At 39.7% G+C, this 27,521-nt stretch overlaps 1 protein-coding gene across 1 annotated transcript in view; it reads right to left on the minus strand.

The window, feature by feature from the left end:
• Window positions 1-3,410: 3,410 nt before the first annotated feature.
• The window catches only part of CFAP53 (cilia and flagella associated protein 53), a 36,955-nt gene continuing 12,844 nt past the window's right edge, over window positions 3,411-27,521 (minus strand). Inside the window, exons 4-8 of the mRNA XM_042963187.1 lie at window positions 19,752-20,055; window positions 15,841-16,059; window positions 8,610-8,826; window positions 6,661-6,763; window positions 3,411-3,686 (exon numbers count right to left, since the gene is read on the minus strand). Coding sequence (XP_042819121.1) covers window positions 3,458-3,686; window positions 6,661-6,763; window positions 8,610-8,826; window positions 15,841-16,059; window positions 19,752-20,055 — 1,072 coding nt within the window. The 3' untranslated portion in view covers window positions 3,411-3,457. The remainder of the gene's footprint in view (window positions 3,687-6,660; window positions 6,764-8,609; window positions 8,827-15,840; window positions 16,060-19,751; window positions 20,056-27,521) is intronic.

Genomic DNA, 27,521 nt, shown 5'->3' on the forward strand with positions numbered 1-27,521 from the left:
AATGCTGTTGCATGCAGCAAAGTTCATTCATTTTCATTGTGTATAGTTTTCCATTCTACTCTGGATGGGCATTTGGGCTACTTCTAATTTGAGCTATTATGAATAGTGCTGCTATGAACAATCTTTTTTTTTAATGTTTTTTTGGGGGGGAGAGAGAGCAGGGGAGGGGCAGAGAGAGAAAGAGAGAAAATCTCAAGAAAGCTCTGTGCTGTCAGTGTAGAGCCCGATGCAGGGCTTGATAACATTAACCACAAGACCGTAACTTGAGCCAAGATCAAGAGTCAGACACTCAACCGACTGAGCCACCCAGGCGCCCCTAAAATTTATATACATTTTGTAATGTTTATTTTTGAGAAAAAGAGAGAGTGGGAGTGGGAGAAGGGGCAGAGAGAGAGGGAGACACAGAATCCAAAGTAGGCTCCAGGCTCTGAGCTGTCAGCACAAGAGCCCAATGCAGGGCTCTATTCCATGAACCATGAGATCGTGACCTGAGCCGAAGTTGTACACTTAACCGACTGAGCCACCCAAGCGCCCCCTTAAAATTTATATTCTTAACATCAGTGTATGAGAGTTCCGTTGCTTGATATTCTCTCCAATACTTGTTTGCTTGTCTTTCTCATTTTATCATTTCGCTGAGTGTGTAGATTCATGGTGGTTTTAATTTTACTTCCATGGTGAGTAATAACGTTGAGCACCTCCCTGTTTATTACCCATTTTCTTATTCTCTTTGTGAAGTGTCAGTACAAGTCTTTTGTCCATTTTTTTCTACTGAGTTATCTTTTTCTTATTGTAGCAGCTGTTTATATATTCTGGAAATGAGTCCTTTGTTGGATATGTGTTTTGCAAACACCTCCTTGAGGAGATAGATTTCAGTCTGATATAAAGAACTTCCCTATTTTTTTAATTAAAAAAATTTTTTAATGTTTATTTTTTGAGAGAGAGAGAGAGAGAGACAGAGGGTGAGCGGGGGAGGGGCAGAGAGAGAGAGGGAGACACAGAATCCGAAGCAGGCTCCAGGCTCCAAGCCTGGACTGTCACTCCGAGCCGAGCTGTCAGCCCAGAGTCCAATGCGGGGCTCCAACTCACAAGCTGTGAGATCATGACCCAAACCGAAGTCAGACGCTTAACTGACTGAGCCACCCAGACGCCCCTGAACCTCCCTATTAATGGAAGAGTGCAAAAAGAGCAAGGTGGACACAAATGAGAGACCGAGGAGAGAACCCTCGCATGGGGGGATGAATCTGATACTAATACCCACATGTCTGTAACACTATAGTTAATCAAATTACATACACATTCTAGACTTCATTTAAACCTTTATACAACCTGGCTAGATAGCGCTGATGTCTGCTCATTTTTTTAATTCCTGTTTTATTTTTAAGACTGGCTTCCTAGGGGTGGCCCTGGGTCACTATAGCTTACTACTCAGTGAGTGATTAAACTTGTAAGGTTTGCACCTTTTGCTGATAGATCTGTGTAAAGGTTAGGGAACTCATTTAAAGTTTAGGCCATTTGCAAATCTGCCCCAACTTTTACCTTCTGTATGTTCAAGACCTTACATTTGGCCAAGGATCCATAGACTACTAGGACCTACTCAGGTCTTTCATGAGCAAGCATATAGCTTTATGCCTATACAGCCTTCCAGACTACCAAGAATATGTGGAAGCCCATTCAAACATCAAAGTCCATTATGGCTGTCATGTTCCCCAAATCTTCCTCTAAATTTCTGGCTGGTCTGTCTGTTGCTTGTCCCAATCAGTATCACAACCTCAGGTTAGCTGTGATGTTGGCCTTCCCTGACTGCCACTATAATCACTATTCTTTTGGGGCTCCTGGGTGGCTCAGCCCGTTGGGCATCCAAGTCCCGATTTCAGCTCAGGTCATGATCCCAGGGTCATGGGATTGAGCCCCACAATCAGGATCTACACTGACAGCCTACTTAAGATTCTCTCTCTCTCTCTCTCTCTCTCTCTGCCTCTCTCCTCCACTCACACTCTAAAAATATTTTTTTAAAAAATCACTATTATTTTGACAATGCCCCAAGCATGGATTTTTTTTTCCAAATTCTGCTCCTAATCAAGTCAGCGTCATCTGGCAGTGAGGCTGCAGGTCCTCATACCATGCCCTGCCTTGGTAGAACCATTGCCCCACGTAGCGGAGGGAGATATGGCAGCAGCTCCAGGCTAAAATGCCATAGATTCTCACCATTCTTACCAAGGTTTGGTAGATTTTCTTGAATAAATGCCTCAATCTGTTGCATGCCTTTGGTCAATTTCCAGGACTGAAATGGCTCTTTTTGACAATGGTGTCCATTTTATCATTGCATTTTGGGAGAGGATTTCCAGAGCCCCTTACTCGACCATTCCAAAAATCCCTTCCCTTCTCTTTTAAGAAGACTCGCTAGAAGATCCTATAACACTTTGTCACACAGGGTAGCCATGGTTCAGGGTGGAAGGAGACTATACAAGGGCGGAAATACAGGGAGAGGATCATCAGGGGCCATCTTGGAGGCTGGCTACCATATGCTATCACCACCTCTTACCTGGGTTATTATGATCCCTCCTTAACTGAGTCTGTTCTTGTCTGTTTTGCCTAAAGTCTGTTCTCAACACAGCAGCCAGCAACCCTCTTACATCCTATGTTACTCTTCTGCTCAAAACCCTATGACAGCTTTTCACAGCCAAATAAAAGCCAGCCTTTACTATGGCTCCAAGGCCTTACATCATCTGGCCCCTTCTTTCTGATTAATCTTCAACCACTTACCACTCTCTCCTCACTCACTCCACTCTATGTCTCAAATGCACTAAGCAGATTTCTGCCCCGGGGCCCTTGCATTGGCTCTTTCCTCTGCCTGGGATGTTTTCCCTCAGATAACCATATGGGTGGTTCATTCAAGTATCAGCTGCTCAAACTGATCTTTGAGCACTCTTGCCATTTCCTGCTTTATAACACTTATCACATCGCCTGGTTTCTTCCACCAGGAAGTAAGCTCCACAAAAGCAAGGGGTTTGTTCTGATCTCGCTAAAGTCCCAGAACCAGAATAGTGCCTGGCACATGGATGGTACATATTTGTGTAATATCTAAATAAGTGGGCTTATGAAAGTGGTTCCTAGGCCCAGCTCTGCCCTGTTGATATGGTGAGTTATGTATATGAGACAAAAGAGAAAGGAGGCAAGAGGAAATGGGGGCAAGAAAGTGTAGCTATTAATAAATGAATATGAAACAGAGGCATGGGGATAAGTCAGGAAAGTAACTGTGTGATAGGAAATAGCTCATTCAGACTTGAAAGTCTATAAAGCCTAAAAAAAAGGCATGAAGTTTAATTTGAAGGAATAACATTATGTGGAATTATGCAAACTCAGAAATAAAGGAAAGTTTATCTGTGAGTTGAAAGGAACTCATACTGTAGTTAAAAACATTAAAAGACTGAGAAAAAATATATTAACATCTGTGAGACTATGGTGGGAGCTTATCAGGGCATGCCCTCCTCATGGGATGAATGTTTCGGGGCAGCACGGGATGGACCGATAGGATCTCCCGGATCTTGTCCTGGCAAATCTTGTTTGCTGCCATCCCTGCTTCAAACTCTCTGCGTTCCTCTTCCTTCTCTGCTTCCCGGGCCTGCTGCTGGTAGGACATTTGCATCTGAAGTTGCTTCCTGTACTCCTGGGCCAAACTGGAACGTCTAAGATATTAGAAATGTTAAAGTACAGAATTACAAATGGTAAGCATTTGGATTCACTTAAGGCATTACAATTAAAATGGAATTTTTGAAGTCAGATTAAAATTATTTGACTGTGAAAATCAGGGTGAGAGGGGAAGAAATAGATGGAAAATTCAATAATGTGTTTATTACACAATAATAATTAAGCTAGACATAGAACAAATATTGATTTGGTTCACTCAGAATATTTCCTGCTATCTGGAGCGAGTCCTTGGCCTCTCTCCATCTCTTCTTCCACTCTTCCCCAAGGAAGAAGTGACTTTTCTCTTTTAATGTTTATTTATTTATTTTGAGAGAGAGAGACAGAGACAGAGAGAAGAGAAGAGAGAATCCCAAGTAGGCTCCACGCCGTCAGCACAGAACCCAACACCAGTACTCCATCACATGAACTGTGAGATCATGACTGGAGCCAAAATCAAGAGTTGGACGCTTAATTGATTGAACCACCGGGGTGCCCCAAGAAGTGACTTTGCTAATGGTAACACCGGAACAGGCTAGTCTGCCTGTTTTCTCCCCTGCTTTCTGCTGGAGAGACCTGCACTGGTCTGGTACTGCTGGTGACTGGGTGGGTAAAGGTGCCTCATTCTGTTCAGTATTAACTAGACAATTTCTTCCACATACAAGCCACATTTTAAACATATAAACCACATATTAAATTTTATAGTGTGATTTTTTTTTACTATGGTAAAAACCACATAATGTAAAATTGACCATTTAACAATTTTTAAGTGTAATAGTTCAGCAGTGTTAAGTACATTCACATTGTTGTGAATCAGATCTCCGGGATGTTTTCATCTTGCAAATCTGAAACTCTATACCCATTAAACAACAATAGGTCCTTCTCTCCCCCTCCCACCAGCCTCTGGCAACCACCATTCTATTTGCTGTGCAGAATTCGAATAGTCTAGATATCTTGTATAAGCAAAATCATAGTATTTGTCTTTTTGTGACTGGCTTATCTCACTTAGCATAGTGTCCTCAAGGTTCTCATCCATGCAGTGACATCTGACAGGATTTTCTTCCTTCTGAAGGCTGAATAATATTCCATTGTACATATATATCACATCTGGTTCATCCATTCATCTGTTAGTGGACATTAGGGTTATTTCCACTTCCTGGCTATTGTGAACAGTGCTGCTATAAACACAGCTGTGCAAGTAGCTCTTCAAGGTCCTGCTTTCAGTTATTTTGGATATATACCCACAAGTGGGATTGCTCGATCACAAGGTAGTTCTATTGTTAATTTTTTGAGGAAAACTTCCTACTTTTCTCCATAGTGCTCATGCCATTTTATAATCTATAAGCCACATTTTTTATCAGCTTTTATCAGAAATGAAGCTTTTATCACAAAATAAAGATGCATAAGCCTCTGTGGCAGATTCCATTTTCTAAAGATGGTTACAGTGATATCTCCCCTCCATATGCTCTTCTGCAATGTGAACCTCTATTCCCCTTATCAAGAGGTGGGGCTTATGTCTCCATCCCCTTGAATCTGCATAGGCCCAGTGACAATTTTTATGACCAGTAGAATATGACAAAAGTGATGCTATGTCAGTCCTAGGCGTAGCCCTTACCTGGCCTGGCAGCTTCCCCTCCTGCCTACTGGAATGCTCACTATTGGAACTCTCCCTGTCGGGACCAACCACCATACTGGGAGAAGCCCAAGCACATGGAGAGGCCACATGAAGGTGTTCTGGGTGATAATACTGATGAGCTCCCCAACTCAACATACACTGCCAGGTAAATGAGAAGATACTGGAGGAGTCCAGGGCAGTTGAGCCTTCAGATGAATGCAGCCCCGTCCAACAACTGACTTGAACCACATGAGGGACCCTAAGCAAGAACCACCTAGCTGAGCCTTGTCAACCAATCATGAGAGATAATCATAACTCACTTTAAGCCACAAATTTTGGGGTTATTTTATTATGCACCAATAGGTAGCTGTGACACCTTCCATACACACTTGTTTTTCTTCTCTCTCAGTTGATTCAGAAGTTGGGCAGGGAAGAAAGTTTCTATTTGTCAAGTCCCCTCACATCTCCAACAATAAACTTTTTAAAAATGAGAAGACCTCCAGAACAGAGGCAGTAGCAGGAAGTCAGTAGGGTAGGCCAGATATTAAAGTGAGTACCCCCAAACTAACAATAGGTTCAGGTACATAAACCACAGTCTTTCTAGAGTGAAAAGAGCTTATTTCTACGCATGAAGTGAGTGTGTAAGTCAGCAGACAGGCCCAAGGGACAGGAAGGGTGACCAGCAATTAGAAGAGCCAAATCTTCTTCCTCCACCACACTGGTCACCTGAGTTGGGTATCTTGGTCATCAGTGAAAGGTTATGCTATGGTCCAAGAAATGCTGCAAGGAGGCATCTATCTGTCTGTTTCCTCCACCACAGCCTGATTGTGGTGATCAGAGGGCCACTTAGCAAAGGAAGGCACTGGTATTTCCCAAAGTGCCTAGAACACTTCAGTTTTCCCATCCAGTGAAGCTGCAAAAATTCTCCTGAGGACATTTTGCATGGACTGCTATCCCCATAAGCCATTTATGCTAATCCAACTAATGAAGACACACTGTGTTTCAGGGTTTGTTTCACGGGGGAGAATAGTCTTCTTGTTATTTCATTAGGATTTAATGTTGGGGCCTATTTTTAAAAAATTGTTTCTAATGTATTTTATTTTTTAAGATGTTTGTCCAGTTTAATATCTAATGTCTATAATCACAATATACACAATAGCAATAAAATTTACTTTTACCAAGATGGCTGGTGCTTATTTCTATATGAAATTCTGTAAATCGACTTGAGCTTTTAAGACAAATTTAATACTGATGTTAAAAAATGTCAATAATGCATGAATAACGGCACATTGTCCTCTTTCCGTGTTAAAAATCTTCCTTTTTTTAGGTAGTAAACAATAATAAAGAAAACAAAATCATACCTTGCAAAATTCTCCTTCTCTTCACGATTAAGCTCTTTAAGACCTTCATTTATACGTTCCTGTTCCATAACACGCTCTTCCTGTTCTTTTGCCTTTCGTTGCACTGAGAAAGACAAAAGTAATTTTTGCTAAACGACCTTCTTCAGACAAGACTTGCTGCCATCCCTCTGGGCATCAATGCCATCCTGTCTTTAGAGAGGCAGAGCTTACACTCACTGACTGCATCTTAGGTCAATAAGTAGTCATCTTATCAAGTAGTCAGTCGTCTTCATCAAGGGAAGAAGAGGGTTTAGGTTTGAATGTGCTGTGATCTACACATATTTTTCTTAACCATTTTTCATTGCAAATCTATGATCAGCCTTTTCAAACCAGGTTACCACTGTCAGAACACTTCTCACCCTTTTCTTCTTGAGGACAAACAGTTCTATTGTCATTTATGTTAATGAGAGTTTATTTATGACAAAATAAATATTGGAAAAAGCCTTAGTATATAATATATAAGGCTTTTGTAAATTAAATTTTAAAAACATAAGCATCCAGTAAGGGGGGAAAACGACAAAGAAAACAGAGTTCACAGAAGAATAAATACAATTGGGAAACATACATCTGAAATGTATGCATCTTTGGTCCCCAGATCCATTTACAGGAACTTATCTTAAATAATCATACATGAGCCAAAAAGAACTATGTACAGAGATAGTAACCTGCAATGCTAAAATAGTAGTAAAAAGATTCAAGACAATCTGAAGGTCCATTAGTTGTGTTTAGGTAAAATAAATTATGGTCCATTTTTACAATGGATTTCTAGGCAACATTACAAATTCTATAATTGAAGAAATATGACCTGGAAAAATGCTTATAGGTGGAAAAGGCTGGCTCTAAAACAATATATTCAACATGATCCTAACTTGTGAAGGGAAATGATATACATAGTAATAATACTGGAAGGAAATACATGAAGTCATGAATAGTAGCTATCACTGGGTGGTAGAATTATGGTTGATTTTGTTTATTTGTTTAAAAATGGCCCCAAATACTTAAATTTTCCATGTTGCCTCAATAGCTTTTAAAACATTTATCATGGGTAAACACGGAAATCGTTTTAGCTTATAAGCTTTCTTCTAATTTTCTTACAACTCCACCCAACATGGGCCTAATAATTTTCAATGGCTGTTATAATTCATGGAGTGGAGAATCAATTAGTGGAACCAAGATGAGCTTTCTCCTGCAAAGACAACTAGTGTGGAGTCTAGTGGTACCCAAATGGTAAATGTGTCCATCTACTGCCTCTCCGGTTCATTGGGCTGGACATGGAATGATGGAAATCTGGAGGTGGCTGTTTACCCTCTCAACAGACATTTCCTTTTGTGAGCAAGCACTGTTTGGAGCTGAGGGCATACAAAGGCGTGCTAAGACAGAGATTGAGCAAGCCACAGGGAGAGCCCCAGAAAGAGGATTTATTATGAATAAGGGGACATATTTGAGGAATGAGACATTTGAGCTGGTCTTGAAGGATCTCCAGGATTTCTCAAGATCAGAAACATCATAGACAGGGAAGACTACCCAAGTAAAGGTATTCAGGTATGAAGGTACAGAGACACCTGCAGAAAGAAAAGAAGGACAGATAAAAGGGAGGAGGGGTATGTATGCGTGCTGTGCCCTACCTCCTCATTCTCCTTTATAATCACTAAGGCACACAGACCATTCAATAGACATACTGTTCCTTTAACCTTGAAACATCTCCCACATGACTACTTAGAATCTGCTAGGATATAAAACTCTTTGTATGTTTATACTCCATGTACTAAATTAGATAAGTTCTCCAAGGCAGGGGTCTTGCCTTAATCCTCATATCATTTTACGTATAATACCTACTTAATAAATTTTTTGGTTGCTGTTTAAGTTGAATTAAGGCCCCACTATATTATTATTATAGTTCATTTCCTTACATTTTTCTTGAACTTGAAGTTTTCTTGTACACATGACCTCATTCACAAGTTGTCTCCTTGCCTCCTTTTCAAGTCTCAGCTCCTTGTCCTTCTCAGCCAACTTCTTTTCCTTCTCTGCCTCTAATATTCTGTCCAATTCTTTCTCCTGAGCTCTTTCCTCCTCACGCCTCTGTGCCACATATCGACGATATATTTCCTGTTCTCTTGCCATCTCTTCCTACACAACAGAAAGATTACCTCATGTTGTCAAACATGTAGATGTGATATGGTATGGAAAATTAAGTTTTAAAACAATATTTTAAAGCTACAATCCCAACCTTTTAGAACTACATACTGACACATTTACAGATGAAATATTATGTCTAGGGTTCATTTCGAAATATCCAGGGATGGTGGTAGGGAATGGGTGGGGCACAGATGAAATACAGAATGGCCAGTAGTTGGTGGTTATTGAAGTTAAGTAAAGGACACAGGAGGGTTTTATTGTACTATTCTTTATACCTGTGCTTTATAATACATTTTTAAACAAGTTACTTCAAACACATTCCCAAAGTATTTTTCAAAGCAGTTCCCAGATAATTTTCAATTATACAGCTTTTCATTTATGTAGATTATGAAATTGTAACCTGATAAACAAAGTAAGTCATTACTACTATGATGGCACAGTCTCTGACTAGAAGCCGAGTCACTTGATGCTTTGAGACAGACATTCTCAGCCTTAGATATACTGTGGAATCAGCTGGGAGCTTAAAAAAGTACGAAGGACTGAATCTCACCCTGAGAGATTCTTGTCTAATGAACAAAGTTCCCCAAGTGATTTTAATGTGCAGCTAAGGCTTCAAACTGGGCTTTATTATGCTGGCATTTTAGTTGGCTTCTCTGTTGTTCATGGTATTATATTTGTGCTGTTCTATCTAGTCTCTGGTCTGATCTCTTTTGAGAATATCATAGATCTGAGGAGGGGCTAGCAAGGTCTGAACTGTACCCTCAGAATGGTTTGCATTCACAGTCTCATATGTGGGAATAAATTTAACAAAAGAAGTGCAAAACGTATACTCTGAAAACTAAGAAATTGAAATAATAAGTGGAAAGACATCCTACATTCATGGATCAGAAGGCAATATTATTAAAATGGCAATAGTCTACATTTGGTCTACAGATTCAAAATAATCCCTATCAAAATCCCAAATAGCTTCTATGCAGAAATCAACAAGTTGCTTCTAAATTCATATGAAAATGCAAGAGAGCCAGAAAAGCCAAAACAATTTGAAAAGGAACAAAGGTGGAGGATTCACATTTGCTGATCTCAAACTTACCACAAAAGCTACAGTGATCAAGACAAATAGATATGTGACACTGGCCTAAGGATGGACATGTAGATTAATCAAATAGAACTGAGAGTTCAGAGATAAACCCTCACATTCACTGCCAATTGATTTTGACAAGTGTACCAAGACAGTTTGATAGGGGAAGAATAGTCTCTTCAACAAATGGTGCTAGAACAATTGGATATCTACATGCAAAGGAATGACGTTGGACCCCTACCTCACACCATATACAAAATTTAACTCAAAATGGATCAAAGGCCTAAATGTGAGAGCTAAACCTATAAAACTCTAAGAAGAAAACATAGGACCACTATCTTCTTGACCTTGGTTTAGGAACAGATTTTTAGATAGGGCACCAAAAGCACATGCAACAAAACAAAATATAGATGAATGGGACTTGGGACTTCAAGGGATACCATCCCTTGAAAGTGAAACTACAACCCACAGAATAAAAAAAATATATATATTGTATATATTTATATATATATATTTTATTCTGTGGGTTGTATATATATATGTGTGTGTATATATATGTGTGTGTATATATATGTGTGTGTGTATGTATATATATATATATATATATATATATACATACACACACAATTTATGTGTAAGGGACTTGTATCTAGAACATATAAAGAACTATAACAACTCAATAATAAAGACAAATAACCCAATTAAAAATTGGGGAAATGACTGGAATTGTTTTCTTGAAATTTCAAATGGATTCAAATAGATTTCTCTAGAAAGATATACAAATGGTCAATAGGCACAGAAAAAGAGGCTGAACATCATTAGTCATTAGAGAAATGCACCTCAAAGCCACAAAACAGATCACTTTAGACACACTAGGATGGTTAAAATAAAAAAAGACAAACAATAACAAATGTTAACAAGCATGTGGAGAAATCAAAACCTTCTCACACTGCTAGTGAGAACAAAAAATGGTAAAGCCACTTTGGAAAACAATTTGGCAAGTACTCAGAAACTTAAACATAAAGTTACCCTAGGACTCATTAATTCCACTCCTGGGTATATACCTAAGAGGGGGGAAAAAAGATTAAAAAAACCTATGTCCAAACAAAAATTTACAAAAGATTACAGTAGCATTATTCATAATAGCCCAAAAATGCAAACAAATCAAATGTCCATAGACTGACAAATGGATAAAGGAAATGTGGTATATCCATACAATGGAGTACTATTCAGCCGCATAAAAGAATGAAGTACTCATACGTGTTACAACATGGATAAACCTTGAAACATTGTGCTAAATGAAAGATGCCAGTCAAAAAGTCACAGAATATATAATTGTATTCATATTAAAGTCCAGAATAGCAAATCTATAGAGACAGAAAATATATTAGTAGTTGCTTAGGAATGGGGGTAGGGGGTGGGGAAGAGGGAATAGTAAGACAATAAAAAAGTTCTAAAATTGACTGTGGGAATGGTTGTACATATCTGTGAATATACCAAAAACCACTAAAATGTATGTTTTAAATGGGCAAATCGTATGTTATATGGCTTACCTTAATGAAGCTATTAAAAAACAAAATAAAATCATCTATGGAGATCAAATGGAGAACAAAAACTCAAGAGAAAAAAAAAAGAAATCAAACAATCCAATTAGAAAATGGGCAAGAATTATGAGAAAACATTTCACTGAAGAGGAAATACAGATAGCAAATGAGCATGTGAAAAGTTGATTGACATCATAGTTATTATGGAACTATAAAATGTAAAAACAATGAGATATCACTATACATCTATCAGTATGGCTAAAGTAAAAAACCAATAACACCATCAAATGTTGGCAAGGATGTAGAGAGACTGGATTATTCATTCATTGTTAGTAGGAATGTACATTATTGGTGGGATGGTAAAGCTACTCTGAAAAACAGTTTGGCAGTTTCTTAAAAAACCGAACGTGCAATTACAATTGCCCTTCAGGGCATTTTCCCAGAGAAACAAAAATTTGTGCTCACATAAAAAACCTGTACATGAATGACTACAGGAGCTTTACTCATAATAGCCATAAGCTGGAAACAACTCAGATGACCTTTAACAGGTAAATGGTAAAAACAGACTGTGGTGCAGTCATAGCATGAATACTCCTCAACAATAAAAATAAACACACTACTGATACATGCAAAAACCTGGATGAATCTCCAGAGTTACGCTGAAGGAAAATGTCAATCCTAAGATGTCACACACTATACGATTCCATTTACATAACACTCTTGAAATGACAAAATTAGGGAAATGGAGAACAGATAAAAGGGAAACATGAAGAATCCTTGTGGTGATGGGGATGTTCTGTATCTTGACAGTTCAGTGTCAGTATCCTGACTGTGATAATAGACTACAGGTTTTCAAGGCATCATTGAGAGAAACTAAATAAAGGGTACATAGCATCTCTCTGTTTATTTCTTTCAACTGCATGTGAATCTAAAATTATCCCCAAATAAAAAAGTATAATTTAAGAAATAGTAGCAGACTTCTGGTTTCCAGTCTGGCATGTCAGGAGCTTAGAAGTTGCAACTCTGTCATCCTAACATCAAGGAAAAAGCTTACAAACTTAAAAAAATCAAGAACTAACCTTAGATCCATAAGAGAAGCAAGGTCACAGGGCAAACCATTGCCCCAAATTAGAGAAACATACAGGTAAATACAAAGAATCACAACTTACCACAGTGGAAACCCCTGAGCAGAAATCTGTGGGAACCAGTGCTCGGGTAGGAAAACCTGTAATTGATGAATTTCTGGAGGCTTAGTGTGGACACCTCTAAGAGTTAAAAACTCTAAGGGGGCCCAGTCATTGAGGAGTGTGGGAGACCACACTTTCTTGAGTTTTACCTCCTGAAGTTCTACCAGGTTCTCATAGTGAAAATCAGAGAAAAATCCTCTCATGTTTCTCGCAGAGGGAGGAGAAAAGGAATCATTTTGAAATACACCAGAGCATTCTATTCTCAGGTTGTTCTCAGGAGAAACTATTTAACCAGAGCCTAAACTGCTGGGGTTTTATCCCAGTTAACCGACCTGGGAGAAGGGAAATACCCAAATGCAGGGCCCCTCTAGCCTTCCACCTGGGAAAGGGAAACACCATAATCAAGGATTCCAATGGCGAGGCAGTCCAAACTCTAAGGCACCAGCTCTAAAGATCGAGGGAGAATCCCTTCCATTGCTTGCTTGGATTTTTATGGTGTGGAGCTGACCTCACCCTTCTATTATACTTATTACCACAAAGGCTCAAAGCCAGTGGAACACACTAGATGGGGCCTGACTCCTTGGTAAGACTGGTATGGTCCAATGGGTCTATCTCTTCTCTGAATATAGCAACCAGATGACCCAGATTTCATCTCCAATCTTGAAGAGGTCCCAATTCTCCCCAAATCCAGAGAATTCTTTTTATAGGGAACCCTCCTCCAAAATTACAAGGCCATGTTCCTCCACTTTGTAGGGACCTCCCATACTATTCAGGAGTCACTGGAAGGAGTAGACTTGATAGCCACACTGTGAAAGAGACACTTACCCAGACTACCAGATTTTACAGTACCAAGGCAGCCCACAGCCCCCAAGCCAGCCTTCAGGTGCCAGGCTCTGCAACCCACGTCACACCTCCTGGGCCTGGAGCTCCCATGCCAAAGCTGTCAGGAAGCAATGTCTGGGACATTTCAAATAGCAGGAGGCCTTCTACTGGCAGCTCCCCCAATTGGGGGTGCCCAATGATCTTATATTGGGACAACCATGAAGTAAGCTCCTGTCTTTAAAACAAGTGACTATCTCACTACAGAGCCCAATCCTAATGGCTCAAAGGCCTTCAGAGAGTCCCAAGGCTCTCTCTTTCCCAAACAACTCCCCTGACCTGCAGCCTTGGCAGTTTCCCAGAGAATTACGCTAGGGACTTGGCAGCGACTGCTGCCTACACAATCGCCCATTTACAACTCTGGTGGTCCACTGGGACAAATGCAATAACCAGACACTCCTGGCTCTATTAGACACAGAAGCCCAAGCCCAAGTTACAGTGATTCTAAGCTCAGTGGAGGACACCCCACATTCCTTTGCAAGGTGCACCCCTACTGACCCAGTGGAGCTCACTGAGATCTGCCTCAACTAGCAGTAGAGCCCATACTTGCAGTTCCGCCCTGAGCCAGGCCTCTAGTGTGTATAGTTGACCCTGAACAACGTGGGCATGCAAAATGGCACAGCCACTTTGGAAGACAATTTGGCAGTTTCTTACAAAACTAAACATACTCCTACCATATGACCCAGCGACTACGCTCCTTGGTATTTACCCAAATGAGTTGAAAACTTACAGCCATACAAAAACCTGCACATAAACATGTACAGCAGCTTTAGTCACAATCAGTAAAACTTGGAAGCAACCAAGGATATACTTCAGTACATAGCTGGATAAACTGGTGCAACCACACAATGTTATGTTATTCAGAGTTAAAAGGAAATGAGCTATCGAGCCATGAAAAGATATAGGGGAAACTTAAATGCCTATTACTTGGTGAAATAAGCAAATCTAAAAAGGCAACGTACTATGTGATTCCAACTTTATGACATTCTGGAAAAGGCAAAACTGTGGAGATCGTAAAAAGATCAGTGGTTTCCAAGGGTTTGGAGTCGGAAGAGGAATGAACAGGGGAGCACAGAGGATTTTAAGGCTAGTGAAATTAGTCTGTATGATACTTTCGTGGTAGATACGTGACATTTTATATTTGTTCACACTCACAGAATGTACAACACAAGAGTAAACCTTAATGTAAACTATGGGCTTTGGGGGACAATGACGTGTCGATATAGGTTCATCGATGATAACAAATATACCACTCTGGTTGGGGTATATTGATATGGGAGAGACTGTACATGTGTGGGAGGAGGGAGTACGTGGGAAATTTCTATATCTTCTGCTCAATTTTGCTCTGAATCTAAAACCGCTCTGAAATATAAAATTTTTAAAAAGGAACAAAAAATAGTACTTATAGGAAAAGCACAACACACTCAAGAGTTCAATACAAGTTTTAAAGAAACTGAGAACAAACTGAGGGTTGATGGGGGGTGGGAGGGAGGGCAGGATGGGTGATGGGTATTGAGGAGGGCACCTTTTGGGATGAGCACTGGGTGTTGTATGGAAACCAATTTGACAGTAAATTTCACATATTAAAAAATAAAAAAAAGAAAAAAAAATACAAGTTTTAAAGAAACACACAGCTGAATACTGAATACTGGAATGCTTTTCTCTTGCTCTCTGCTTGACAAAACTTTACCTATCTTTTGAGGTCCCTTGAATACCACTTTCTCATTGATGTCCTCCCTAGCTTCCCAGCATACTTAGTCACTCATTTCCTTCACTCCCATCCTGCTATGACAGTCCCAACACCACGTTATAGGAGTTCTCTAAATTCAGTGAGCATCAGAATCCCCTGGCAGAGCTTGTTAAAACAGATTTCTTGCCCCTGCCAAGATTTCAATTCGGAGATCCTAATTCTGGAGCCTATGAATTTCTCTTTCTAACATCCTCTCAGATGATGCTGATGCTGTTGGTTTGTGAACCACACTCAAAAGTAACATGGGTGGTGCATGGGTGGCTCAGTTGGTTGAGCATCTGACTTCAGCTCAGGCCATGATCTCACGGCTCGTGAATTTGAGCCCTACGTCGGGCTCTGTGCTGACAGCTCAGAGCCCGGAGCCTGCTTCAGATTCTGTGTCTCCCTCTCTCTCTGCCCCTCCCCAACACATGCGTGCTCTCTATCTCTAAAAAAAAAAAAAATTAAAAAAAAATAATAAGAGTAGCATGGGTATGGTTCATTCTACATGTGGCTGGCTCCTGTAAGACTAAAAGCTCAGCAAGGAATCTCATCTAGCACATAGTAGGCACTGAATAAATATCTTACCTTTTTTTGCTTCTTTTTATCAGCCTCTTCCTGTAAGTTTTGAAGGGCCCTTTGCACAAGTTTCATGTTCAAGTCCTGCTCTTCTCTGTATTCCTGCTGAGTATGCTCTGTCTTCTCTAGGAGCGCTTTTTGCAAAGCAGCCCTAAGTTCCTGTTTTGTCTTTCGTTTCTTTAGCTTATCCTGTTCATTCTCAAGTTTCACTTGTGCTTTGTCATTTTCCTAAGGTAAAACAATAATGAAGACAATGTATCAGTACAGTTGGACAAAACAAATAAGTGCAAGCATTTCACTTAAAAGATGAAAATCAAGGATTTCTTGGAATTTAGAGGGACTGTAGGATAGAAAACTTGCCTTTTCATTGCTGAGTCAGCAAGAAGGCTTTGTGCTGTGATTATAAAATAATAAATGGTTTTACAGTTTAAAATGCAGAAAAATATAAAGAGAAATCACTTTTAACCTTGTATCCCTCCCACACTACCACACTCAACATTTCAGTGCATTGGCTTTCCAGACTTTTCTATATACACCTGCAACTTCTGGATATGGATCTATTATTATGCAGCAATAGGAGCTCAAAAATGGAAATGTGCACATCAGCTGCCTATACAAAATTAAACATATGCAAAATTACCAATAACAAATACTCCTTTAAAAGTATTCCCCCCTTCCTCTTATTTTCTTCTCTTTCTAACCCTCTGGGCTTAATTGCCTGGCCAATCAAGCAGTTTCAACTGGGGCACCAATGCTGTCGGGCATTGTGGGTTTGGTAAAATGCTTGGGTGTGGTAAAAACTGAAGCATTAGCCCTCCTGCCAGAGGCAGCTGAGCCGTCCTAGAGGGATAGATAAGTACTTGCCCAGCTGGGACAAGAGACGACGTGGCAATAGTGAGGATGGTGTGCATTCCCAATGTGATTTGACCGAGACTCACAACAGCCATGATCGCCATGATCCCTGGTTTGTGAGAGAGAGAGTTATAGGCTAGACTTTCCCAGTAATGCCATGAACAGTAAATCCTGAATTGTGAGGTTCAAACGAAAATAGGAAACCGAGCTGCAGCACCTAAGGAAAAGTAATGGCTATCAAACATGAAAGCCAATGCAATAGCCGGACACACTTTTTTTTAACAGTAAGTCTGACTACACCAGGAGGAAGCAATCAGCCAAACCCAGACTCTGAGACATGGGGGAGATGGGATGGGACAGCAGAGACCTGTTCAAGACTAAGAGATCTAAAAGCAGTTGGCCACGTCTTGGTTTCCCTGGGGTGGTTCTGATGACACACCTATTGTGCTGATGTAATGAATTTATTGCATCCTTCCCATCTCAAATGCACCCTGGCTTGAATAAGAAACAGTCACTCCCTCTAAAGAGACTATAAGACCCATGTTTGGATTCTTCTCTAAATATCAAATAATTTAGGCTATGATGGAAATTCGATGCTGATTTTAGATGATAAAAAGGAGTCACAGTTAGCTTTTTTAGGTCTGATATTGGCACATGTCAGGAAATGTCCTTTGTTGAGATGCACACTTGACATGTATTTAAGGGGGAAATGACCCTCCTGGTATTTATGTTTTAAAACGTAAAAATGGAGTGGGGTTGGGGGCAGGTAGAAGAAACCAATGTGGCAAAATTACACAGCTGCTAAAACAGGGAGATGGGTAGAGGAGGGATTCATTGTACTCTTCTGTGCATTTGAAAATGTTTACAATAAAACATTAAAAGGGGTGAAATTTATATAACATTCTCGAAATTACAAAATGATAATGATAAAGAATATATCAGTGGCTGCCAGGAGTTAGGATTGAGGGAGGTTATGACTATACAGGAGTAACTTTAAAGGAGTTTCTTTGAGGGGGACCTGGGTGGCTCAGTTGGTGAAGCATCCAACTCTTGATTTTCGCTCAGGTCACGATCTTGAGGTTTGTGAGTTTGAACCCTGCATTGGGCTCTGTGCTGACAGCCAGGAACCTTCTTGGGATTCTCTCCCTCTCTCTTTCCCCCTCCCCAACTCTTTCCCTCTCTCTCTGCTCTTCCCCCGACCTGTACACACGCTCTCTCTCAAAATAAATGAATAAAACTTAAAAAAAAATAAAAGAGTTTCTTTGAATGGTGGAACAGTTCTGTATCTTGATTTTGGTAGTACTTACAAAATCTATACATGTGATAAAATTTCATAGAACCATATCCCTTCCCCCCAAGAGTGCATGTAGAAACTGGTGAAATCCAAAGGTTTTACTATATTTAAATAAAGAATAACTTTAATTGAAAGTATGATACCAATATTAATTTCCCGTTTTGTTCTTTCAAATGCACTTTTTGTGCATGTTTATTTTTTATCCTGCAATTTTACTGAATTTGTTGATTAGATCTAATGGTTTTGGGGTACAATCTTTAGAATTTTCTCTATATAAAATATTACCATCTGCAATAGAGACCATTTTACTTCTTCCTTTCCAATTCTGATGACTTTTATTCTCTTCCTTACCTAAGTGCTCTGTTAAGGACTTCCAGTACTATGTTGCACAGGAGTGGTGACAATGGGTACCCTTGTTTTTTTTTCTGATTTTATAGAAAAAGCTTAAAACCTTTTACCATTGAGTATGATGTTAGCTATGGGCTTGTCATATATTGTCATTATGTTGAGACACCTCAATGACACCTTTTACCATTGAGTATGATGTTAGCTATGGGCTTGTCATATATTGTCATTATGTTGAGACACCTCCTTCTATACCTAATGTGTTGATATCTCAGAACAGAAGCAGTTTCAATTTTCTTAGAGAAGCTAAAATATTTAGGCATCTTCCACTAAACTCTCTAAGAGAAAACAGTTTCAAACCCAGGGAAGGTTTTCAGGGTCTCTGAAAAAGCTTACCTTTAACATTTACTATGGTTCCAAATCTTAGAACTTGGGATTTCCCAGGAAAATATACCTTCTTCCTAAATTTGGTGGTATTAAAGTATCAGTTGCTAGAAGCTCTATATACGTATAAAATTGCTACTTTTTTTAATGCTTTCATACATTTCCAGTGGCACCTTTCTCTTTTTTTTTTTCTTTTTGAGAGAGAGAGAGACAGACAGAACATGAGCACGGGAGGGGCAGAGAGAGAGGGAGATACAGAATCCAAAGCAGGCTCCAGGCTCTGAGATGTCAGCACAGAGCCCCACGCAGGGCCTAAACTCATGGACCATGAGATCATGACCTGAGCCGAAGTATGACACTCAACTGATTGAGCCACCCAGGCGCCCCTCTAGTTTCTATATAGTAGGGGCAGTGACCTGAAATTATTGATTTTGGTGACTGGGGTGAAGGGAGCCTCTGTAGCTGTTGTATAATGCTTTACCTAGGTCATGGAAGTCCTATGGAGTTATCCATATCAAAGAATGGGGGAATGTTGCCAAACTGCCACTTACCCTCTACGGAACTGCCCATGATTCTCACATTTCACCCTCACAACAAAGACAAGTGTCTTTTGCCTCATTTTTAATTTTTTAATTTTTAATTTTTTAATGTTTATATTTGAGAGAGATGTGTATACTAGCAGGGAAGGGGCAGAGAGAAAAGGACAGAGGATCAGAAGCAGGCTCTACACTGACAGCAGCAAGCCCCATGCAGGGCTCGAACTCATGAACCATGAGATCATGATCTGAGCTGAAGTTGGACACTTAACCAACTGAGCCACCCACGTGCTCCTGACTCATTTTTTAGATAAAGAACCCAAGTCACACTAGTGAAGTCACTTGCCCTATGCAATGGGACAGCACTGTTAACTGGGCCTTGGAATCCCAGACTCTAACCATGGTCTGCTGCCCCTGTGAAGCAGCCAGGCCATTGGGCAAACCGCATGTAACCATGTCCTACACCCACTGAGCAGATCATCCTGTGACAAGCACTGTAAAAGGCCCACCACAAAGCGCGCCTCCTCTTCCTTCAGCTGCTGCGCGGCCCGCCTTTGCGCCTTGATGCTGGTGATCTGGGCATTCAGCCCCAGGCGTGTGTTCTCCACCAGCTCTTTCTGCCTCCTTGCCTCTTGGGCTTCTCGCTTCTCTTTGGCTAACCGGTCTTCCTCCCAGAGCTTTGAGAACATTTGCTCTTCCACCAGTTTCTGTCTTTTCAGTTCCTCATTAAAAGCTATCTGTGCTTTCCGCTCCTCGCACACCTTCTTCTGATGGACACAAAACAAGTGAACACGGAGTTCCTCGCAGCATTCCCTGAAAGGAGAATTTTAAAAAGGCAAAAGTTAGCCTTCCATGAGACACGGCTCTATTTAGGCACACATCTGCACAGACACTGGAGTAAGAAAAATGAAAGACCTAGACGTAGGCTACCAGAGCCGAGGAGACATGTGAGGGGCAGCAGGGACGTAGGCACCATGATGTCATAGACAAAACACAGGCATTGGAGTCAGGCTGAGCAGGCTTTGAATCTGAGAGCTGACATTTCTGTGTGACCTTGAATCAAAAACTAGACCTCTCTGAGCCTGTTTCTTTATCTGTAAAACAACTCTTTTTCAAGGTTCTGGTAAGGATCAGAGAAAATGGATGAAAATATCTGGTAAATAATAGAAGCTAAATAAATGGTAACTATTATTACTACTGTAGAGGAAACAGACGAGGCAAGGATCCCTGCACTGTTACAAATAGATTAAGGTTTTGGTAGGAAGAGACCCTGCATGCCATAGAAAGAGCTAAGGGTCAGCATGTCATGGTGAAGTTGGCCCAATGCCCCTGGCTTCCTGGCAGGATACATGTCACTGAAGGGGGTTCTGCCAGAGCTGGGAAAATAGCCCAAATGCTGCCTTTTCATACCCAGGCTTCTGTCACCATTCCAGAAGAAATGCTCTTTCAGTAAGTGTTTAGACCTCATCCTTTCTTTCACTCTTGGTAATTCAAACTTCTTCAAAAGTTCTTCATTGAGCCCATTTTTAATTTAAGGGCTGCGATACTCAATACTGCCTACACTTTAGAATTACATAGAGGTATCTTTAAAGTTCTACTCTCCACTTCTTCCCCCTGCTACTCAAAGATTAGTTAAATCAGAATATCTGGGGGTAGCACCCAGGCATCTATATTTTTTCAGAGCTCCTCAGGAACTTCTGGCATACAACCAAGTTTGAGAACCTCTGATTCAAGGCAATGTTTATAAACATCAAGTCTTCCTGATTTCATCAAATTCAACATCAAGAAGCTAAAATTTGAGAATGGGCTCAGTAAAGAACTTTGAAGAATTTTAGTTGCTAAGGCTGAAAGAAAGAATGATATCTAAAATTACAAGAGTGGTCAATACCACAGAAATTGACCCTGTCGAGTATCATTCAACATTTAATAAAGACTAGACCCATTTCCCTAACTAAAGGGGAATCTCTGTGAGGGCTGGGACTCAGGAATACATTTCAGGAATATATGCCCCATACTACCTACCCAATGTCCAATAAATAATTCTTGGTTAAATTGATTATATATACAGTCGTACTTATTAGCAAAATAGTGACAACTAGCAGTTACCTACATTCTATGAAAAGCTGAAAGAGATTCCAGAAGCTGAAATTGTTACATTATCAAAAAAACCAAAACATTTTAACATTGAAAAACGAACTCATCTATCTGGGATTCATTTGTGAAATTCTATCAGAATTGGCCATGACAACTAACTAAAGTCCTTCCAAATCTTATGACTTATACTCCGGGAAAGTTATTCAATTAATGAAAATCTGAAGCCTAAGAATAACAAGTATGACTTATGATATTTTTTTTCTTAAAAAGAAAACCTCTTTCCAATTACACAACTAACACATGCAGAAAAACTGGAAAATACAGAAAAGTGTGAAGACACTAACAATATGCTTAATCCCACTACTCAAACCCAACTGGTTTTAGCATGTTAGCATATTTCTTTCCAGTCTTGTGTATGTGCATTTTTACTACAATTGGGGTCATTCTGCATATCTACATACCTATATTGGTATCTCCTTATATCTTAATTTTCTCACCTAACGCTATATTGGGAATGTTTCTTCATGAAGTCTTCTTAAAAGTAATTCCTAACCTCAAAACTTTATTATAATTTACTAAACTGTGGAATAGAGGCTGGAGCCTATAATATATCAGCTTATTTAAACATTGCCTTATTTGATGAACATATTGGTTACTTCTGACTTTTACTATAATGTTGCAATGAATATTCTTTTTTTTAGGTTTATTTATTTATTTTGGAAGACAGAGAGAGAGAGAGCACGCAAGCTGGGGAGGTGGGGAGAGACATGGAGAGAGATAATCCCAAGCAGGTCCCTCACTGTCAGTGCAAATCCCAACACAGGGTTCAATCTCATGAACTGTGAGAAAATAACCTGAGCAGAAATCAAGAGTCAGATGCTCAACCTACTGAGCCACTCAGGTGCCCCTATAATGAATATTCTTTTTTTAAAAATTTTTTTTTTCAACGTTTTTTATTTATTTTTGGGACAGAGAGAGACAGAGCATGAACGGGGGAGGGGCAGAGAGAGAGGGAGACACAGAATCAGAAACAGGCTCCAGGCTCTGAGCCATCAGCCCAGAGCCTGACGCGGGGCTCGAACTCACGGACCGCGAGATCGTGACCTGGCTGAAGTCGGACGCTTAACCGACTGCGCCACCCAGGCGCCCCTGAATATTCTTAAGTGTAGCTCTTTCTGCTTATCTCTGATCATTTCCTTAAGGTAATTCCCTCCCTTAATATAAAATCAGAGTACAAAAACATTGTAAGGCATTTGAGGATGTATGCTGTCAAGAAATCACAAATTAACACTGTATGAAGATGCCCATATCAAGTATTTCTTTAGATCAATATGTCTTCAAACTTTTTTGATTATGTATCCCTTTCAGTAAAAAAATTCTATGTACCTACAAACAGGATTATTACTTATAAATCATATGCAATTATTACTATGTTACTATATCACAATATACGCAAAAGTAAAAAAACCAAGGACAGATGAGATTAAAAAAAAAAAACACATCAAATATTTCTTCCCTACATCCTAATGATTCACCTATTCTCTTAACCTTGAGAACACTTGATTCAGGGATGGTCACCTTTATCTACAGACAGTATATCTATATTAATGATAATAATCATTGATAAGAGAAAAACCTTTTGTTTGTCAGTGCTTTACATAGTACTTTCACAGTAAAATCTTAATTTTTTCTTTTTTCTTTTTTTTTTTAATTTTTTTTTAACATTTATTTATTTTTGAGACAGAGAGAGAGAGAGAGATCATGAACAGGGGAGGGTCAGAGAAGGAGGGAGACACAGAATCTGAAACAGGCTCCAGGCTCTGAGCTGTCAGCACAGAGCCCGACGCGGGGCTTGAACTCACGGACCACGAGATCATGACCTGAGCCGAAGTCGGCCGCCCAACCAACTGAGCCACCCAGGTGCCCCAAAATCTTATTTTTTTAAATACAGAAAGCCAGATTGAAACACATTTTTAAAATTTTACTTATTTTTGAGAGAGATACAGAGACAGAGAGTAATCAGGGGAGGGGCAGAGAGAGAGGGAGACACAGAATCTGAAGCAGGTTCTAGGCTCTGAGCTGTCAGCACAGAGCCCAACGTGGGGCTCAAACCCATGAACCATGAGATCACGACCTCAGCAGAAGTAGGACACTTAACTGACTGAGCCACCCAGGCAACTCTCACAGTAAAGTCTTATTTTAGCAGCAATTTCTTACTCATCACGTCTCCGGAGGCAAGGGAAACAAAAGCAAAAATGAACTACTGGGACCTCATCAAAATAAACAGCTTCTGCACAGTGAAGGAAACAATCAGCAAAACTAAAAGGCAATCGACAGAATGGAAGAAGATATTTGCAAATGACATATCAGATAAAGGGTTAGTATCCAAAATCTATAAATAACTTATCAAACTCAACACCTAAAAACCAAATAATCCAGTGAAGAAATGGGCAAAAGACATGAATAGACACTTCTCCAAAGAAGACATCCAGATGGCCAACCGGCACATGACTAAATGCTCAACATCACTCATCATCAGGGAAATACAAATCAAAACCACAATGAGATACCACCTTACACCTGTCAGAATGGCTAACATGAACAACTCAGGCAACGACAGATGTTGGTGAGGATGCGGAGAAAGAGGATCTCTTTGGCATTGTTGGTGGGGATGCAAGCTGGTGCAGCCACTCTGGAAAACAATATGGAGGTTCCTCAAAAAATTAAAAACAGAACTACCCTGCGACCCAGCAATTGCACTACTAGGCATTTATCCAAGGGATACAGGTGTGCTGTTTCGAAGGGACATATGCACCCCAATGTTTATAGCAGCACTATCAACAATAGCCAAAGTATGGAAAGAGCCCAAATGTCCATCGATGGATGAATGGATAAGATGTAGACATATGCAATGGAGTATTACTCGGCAATCAAAAAGAATGAAATCTTGCCGTTTGCAACTATGTGACTGGAACTGGAGGGTATTATGCTAAGCAAAATTAGAGAAAGACAAATATCATATGCCTTCACTCATATGAGGACTTTAAGAGACAAAACAGATAAACATAAGGGAAGAGAAACAAAAATAATATAAAAACAGGGAGGGGAACAAAACATAAGAGACTCCTAAATATGGAGAACAAACAGAGGGTTACTGGAGGGGTTGTGGGAGGGGGGATGGGCTAAATGGGTAAGGGGCATTAAGGAATCTACTCCTGAAATCATTGTTGCACTGTATGCTAACTAATTTGGATGTAAATTTAAAAAAATAAAATTAAGAAAAAAGTCTTATTTTATCCTCACATGTGTCTTATAACTTAGAGCAGCAAGTAATATCCCCATTTTAGAGTTAAAGTAATTGAAACTCAGGAAACCTTATGGTCTTTCAAGCCACATAGCCAATAGTTGTAATATAAGCAACAGTTACGGAGTGCTTATTATTTGCCAGGCACTATTCTAAGCCCTCGACATGTATGAACTCTTGTAATCTTCATAGCAACCAATGTTGCAATGAACATTATTGCAATTTAATTATTATTATTGTCCCCAGTTTACAGATAAAATAGAGGCACAGAGCAATTAAACATCTTAGATAAGTTCATACATTTCATATGTGGTGGAACTGGGACTGAAGACCTGGCAGTCTGGCCCTGGAGTTTGAGTTCTTTGGTACTTCATTCTGCCACCTCTATCAGTAATTAACAGAGGCAAGACTAGCCTCAAGTGTTCTGACAATACATCCTAGTGTATTCATTTAATAAAAACACTCCAAAACAAAACAAAACCAAAAAATGCCTACCTTAATCTGGGATCCAGTCACTAACTGTATATAAATATAGGACACTTAAAAACAAAGTTCATGATGCATCAAAAGCATGATCCATAAAAGAAATATTGATAAACAGAATCGCATCAAATTTAAAAATTCTCTCTCTGTGAAAGACCCTGTTAAGAGGATTAAAAACAAACAAACTACAGACTAGGAAGAAAAATATTTCCAAAGCACATATCCTACGCAAAGGACTCATATCTAGAATATATAAAAAACTTTAAAAACTTAATAGGTAATCCAATTAGAAAATGGGCAAAGACATGAAGAGACATTTACCAAAGAGGATACACAGATACCAAATAAGCACATAAAAAGTTGTTCAACATCACCAGTCATTAGGGAAATGCCAATTAAGACCATGATGAGATATCACTGCATACCTCTAACAGTGACAGTATAAAAATCTTGGCAAGAACATGGAAAAACTTGGTCTTTTATACATTACTGGTGCAAATATAAGATGGTACAACCACACCGGAAAACACTTTGGCAGTTTCTTTAAGAACTAAACACACATATAAAGATCCAGCAATAGCACAGGACAACTATCCAGGAGAAATGAAAATTTATGGTCACACAAAAATCTGTATGCAAATGTTCATATTAGATTCATTTATAATAGCTAAAAAGTAGAAACCATCAAAATGTCCTTCAGTAGTGAATGGTTTACACAAAACTAAGTATATCCGTACAAGGGAACACAAAGCACAAACCACTGATACGTGTAGCAACTTGGATGGACCTTACAAAGGCACCATGTTGAATGAAAACAAGCCAATCTCAAAAGAACAAATATTGTGTGATTCCATGCATGTAACATTCTTGAAATGGTGAAAGGAAAAAGAAAAGAGATTAGTGGCTGCCCGAGGCCGAGAATGATGGGGGTGAGAGGGGTGGGTGTGACCACACAAGGGAGATCTCTGTGGCACTGGAATAGGTCTGTATCTTGATTGTGGTGGTGAGTTAGATGGACCTACACGTGTGATAAAAGGATACAGAACTGTGCACACATGTTGCACCACTGTTAATTTCCCTAATATTGTGGCTATAGTTATGTAATATATAACCACTGGGAGAAACCGGGAGAAGGGTACATGGCACCTCTGTAAATGTATAATTATTTTGAAATTTAAAATTAAAAAAAAAAAGAGAGAAATCACGGGCTATCTTATTATTATTCATTTAATTATTACTGAAAATAATGTCTCTGTTTGGAAGAATAAGAACACTAAAAATGACCCAATCAAATGGGTCACATGTCCCTGTGAATGCACATGTCCACCAAAGACATGTACAAGCATGTTCATAGCAGCTTCATTCTTAAGAGTCCCAAACTGGAAATAACCGAAATGCCCATTGTCTGGAAAATGAACAAATACGTTGTGGCATATTCATACAATGGAATACAAAAAGGAGGCGGAGGAGAAAGCAGTGGAGGAGGGGGAGTAATTTCATCTTGCTCCATATATGTGTTAAAGCTCCACTTAAATTTTCAATAATGGGGCCTGATTTAGCATCCTTGGTCAAAATTTAACCCTGACCCTTCACTCTCATAATGAATGAACACTATGTTTGATGCTCTGTATTAAAGAGTTGGCAGTATTATGTTAAAAGCACTATAAACAATTTGTTTTCAGATAAATTATAAAGCTGTAGGATATAACTGTTTCTTCAACAAGATAACAACTTATCTAACTAGCAAGTTGTACAACTTCTCTGTGAAGCTATATACTTAGTTATACAAGATTTGTCTATGAAATCTGTAAGATGTTACCAAATTGATAGGTATTTTAACGGCCCAAATCAGTTTTGAACCTCATTGTCCTTACTGTGTTCAGAAGCATTCACCAAGGAGTGGAAAATATATGAATGACCCATTGAAATTCATTTGCTAGTGTCCCCTTTGTCTCTCCCTGCATCTTCCCCTCCAGAAGCCGGTAGGAGTGTCCAAGTCCTATCAAGGACAAGGCGTGAGGGTATACTTTACACAGGCTAGAAAATCCAAGTCTAATCCTGTCTTGGTTACTACAAGCTTGAAGAGTCAAGAAAATTAATACCTGTGGAACTCAAGTTACCTATATGCTAGATGAGGAAAGCAGCAAGTCCCTTCTGGACATATGCATTACTACCACTCTGGTTTTCTTCACTACCCTCCTCCAGCAGGTCCCTAAGCCCTGGAACTTGCCATTCCCTCCAGTGTGAGCAGTTTAATTTACTCTGTTGGCACAGCTGTATCTGCGATCTGTATGAACTCCCCACTGAATTAGCTTACTTGTCCTCTGGGCTTCTACCAGGAGGATTTAGGGCAGTCTCTATGATTAACAGCAACTTCATGGCAGAGAGAGAGGAGATG

This window comes from Panthera tigris, chromosome D3 (assembly GCF_018350195.1).
Source record: "Panthera tigris isolate Pti1 chromosome D3, P.tigris_Pti1_mat1.1, whole genome shotgun sequence".
Lineage (NCBI taxonomy): Eukaryota > Metazoa > Chordata > Mammalia > Carnivora > Felidae > Panthera > Panthera tigris.